General features: G+C 35.6%; 1 protein-coding gene across 1 annotated transcript in view; it reads right to left on the reverse strand.

Moving 5' to 3' along the window:
• Positions 1-2407, reverse strand: part of LOC106530786 (copine-8) — a gene marked incomplete at both ends in the record, with an annotated part of 87740 nt that overhangs the window by 71149 nt on the left and 14184 nt on the right. The window contains 2 exon segments of the mRNA XM_014026489.1: positions 268-371; positions 2007-2053. Coding sequence (XP_013881943.1) covers positions 268-371; positions 2007-2053 — 151 coding nt within the window.

Genomic DNA, 2407 nt, shown 5'->3' on the forward strand with positions numbered 1-2407 from the left:
AATAATAATAATAATAATAATAATAATTTTCTGTATCATTATTCCTCTCACAGTCCTGTTAAAATGAACTTACTTCAAATATAAATCGTGGCTGAAAATGCTGTGGAAAGTTCTCTTCTATGTAGAGGAACGAAGGCTTACACCTCCCTTTGCCCAAACCATTAATTTTTCAGGCCTAATTCAGCACAAAGCAGCACTTTCACCCATGGCTGCGTGGCGTGTACATCAGAGGCACGTCAACACGCATAAGTCACATATTAAACTCACAGGTCAAAGCGAAGATTCTGCCTCTCTTCAAAGAAATAGTCCAGGATGAATTTGCGCACAAAGTCAGGGTTCAGGGTGTTGTCTATGACTTCTGTCCGCCCAAACTGGAAAACAAGGAAAACAAATAAGGTTTTAGAATTCTTCACATGGATTGTTTGCCAACTTTGTAGATGGTCTTAAAACATCAAGGTATTCCTGATAGAATTTGACACATCTGAGATTTTCAACTTAGATTAAATGTGCTCTATCAAAATGGCGTATTCTTTTATCCGCAATTTGTCTTAAGAAAATGTATCGATGCTTTTAATGTTCATTACATGTGAAATGGTAATTGACAAAAAAAGATCACACAAATTATCATATTTCTAACTGGAAAAATCACGTGGCAAAGCTGGGTAGGTGTATAATTTATATATTCTTGCATATTATTTATTCATGTCGTACTGAGTTCGAGTGTGTGTAAAGGTGCGTAGCTGTCTGTCTGGTCTTAAAAATGTTCATAGTCAATGAACACATTTTAATGTAACTTTCAGAGAATAATCTTTTTTTAGACAAAAAATAGTTTTTATTGCTTTCTGATGTGTAATTACATTTGTATAATGTAATAATCATTAAATTAGTTTGGAGTGGACAACTGACTAAATACTGGAGTAAGTTTAATACACACTCTCTAGTAAAGAGAAGAGGGATCATCCAGCATGTTATCAGGGTTTACAGTAATTAAAAAGTCTGTTTCTCTGGTGTTTTAGGGGTGCATTATAATACATATGGCATGAACAGCTTACACATCTGGAAAGCTGCCATTAACACAGAAAAGTATACTCAGGCTCTACAACATGTACTCTATTACCTTTTTTTAAGTTGTTCATTTTCTTAGTTTAAACATTTATTATGCTTACTATGCTTGATTGTGAATAAAATGTTGGTTTACAGTGTTTTTAGAATTAAGGTGGCACACTAAGATGAGCTATTTGATTTGGTCTCTTCAGAAGTGGCAAGGAAATGTGATTAAAAAAACCTTTTAAAGTGCCTGTGACATGCATATCATTCAAATACAAAAACTCAAAGAAAACAACTTTATATTTAAGAATCTTGGCATGATGCACATGATTTAACCATTTTGTCACATAACTGGCCTGTTTTCTTTAGGATTTGACTCAGCCAAAGTGAAACAGGAAGTGACATCAAAGGGGAACTCATTAGTAAAATAAACTCTCTTGTCATTGTTAATTAAAGCAGTATCATTTAAACTTTAACTCTTCATCATTTGTGTTTGATAGTGACTCAAAATAATTTAAAGAACCACCAGATTCTTCTCTACAGCCTGTGTTTTCAGCTGTTGTAACAATGCGCTGTTCACATGCAGACATTCCCCTTTGACATCACTTCCTGTTTCTTCACATGCAAATATTTCAACAACTGTTCATCTCATGGGCATGAAATTTATTTTACAATATGCTATCAATGTTATGTTTTTAAAAATGCATTCAGATATATTACAAAAATTTCATGTCACAGGCACTTTAAGACCATATAATTAAACAAACAAAAATTAATCCAGAATGTTGCCATGTTGTTATGTTGCCAGGTTTGGCACAAGACAAATGAGCAAAAAAAAAGCAGAGTTAAACATGCTGAATTTAGACAAACCATGAATAATAATGCAAGCCTCACAAGCGAGCATTCCTAAAAAGTCATGGTGCTGCTTCAGTGCTGAAATGTTGTGTTGCTGTACTCACCTCTCTCCATTCCCTGTTGGCTATTCCTTGAGTGTACAGGACACAGACTGTTGAGAGGAGAGAAACAGGAGCTTAGATTGACTTCAAAGTATTTAACAGTATCGAAGCAACACCTAAAGGTCAGCAGAGTGAGCTCTTTATGAGGAGAGAAAAACTTCCAAACAAAATTTTAACCAAACCACCTCACAGCACTGTGATATTTCAGAGGAGGGGGGGAGTGTGGGGTGGTATTTGAAAAGGACTAGTGAGTGTTTGAAGGAGTCCTGAAGTGTTTCTCGAGGATGGACCATGAGTGAAAACAGAGCAATGCAATCGGCTGGCACTAATGTGACATTTCATTTGCATACCAGCAGCCTTTACTGTATTCACACACACACACACACACACACACACACACACAC

This window comes from Austrofundulus limnaeus, unplaced genomic scaffold (genome assembly GCF_001266775.1).
Source record: "Austrofundulus limnaeus strain Quisiro unplaced genomic scaffold, Austrofundulus_limnaeus-1.0 Scaffold558, whole genome shotgun sequence".
Taxonomy (NCBI): Eukaryota; Metazoa; Chordata; class Actinopteri; order Cyprinodontiformes; family Rivulidae; genus Austrofundulus; species Austrofundulus limnaeus.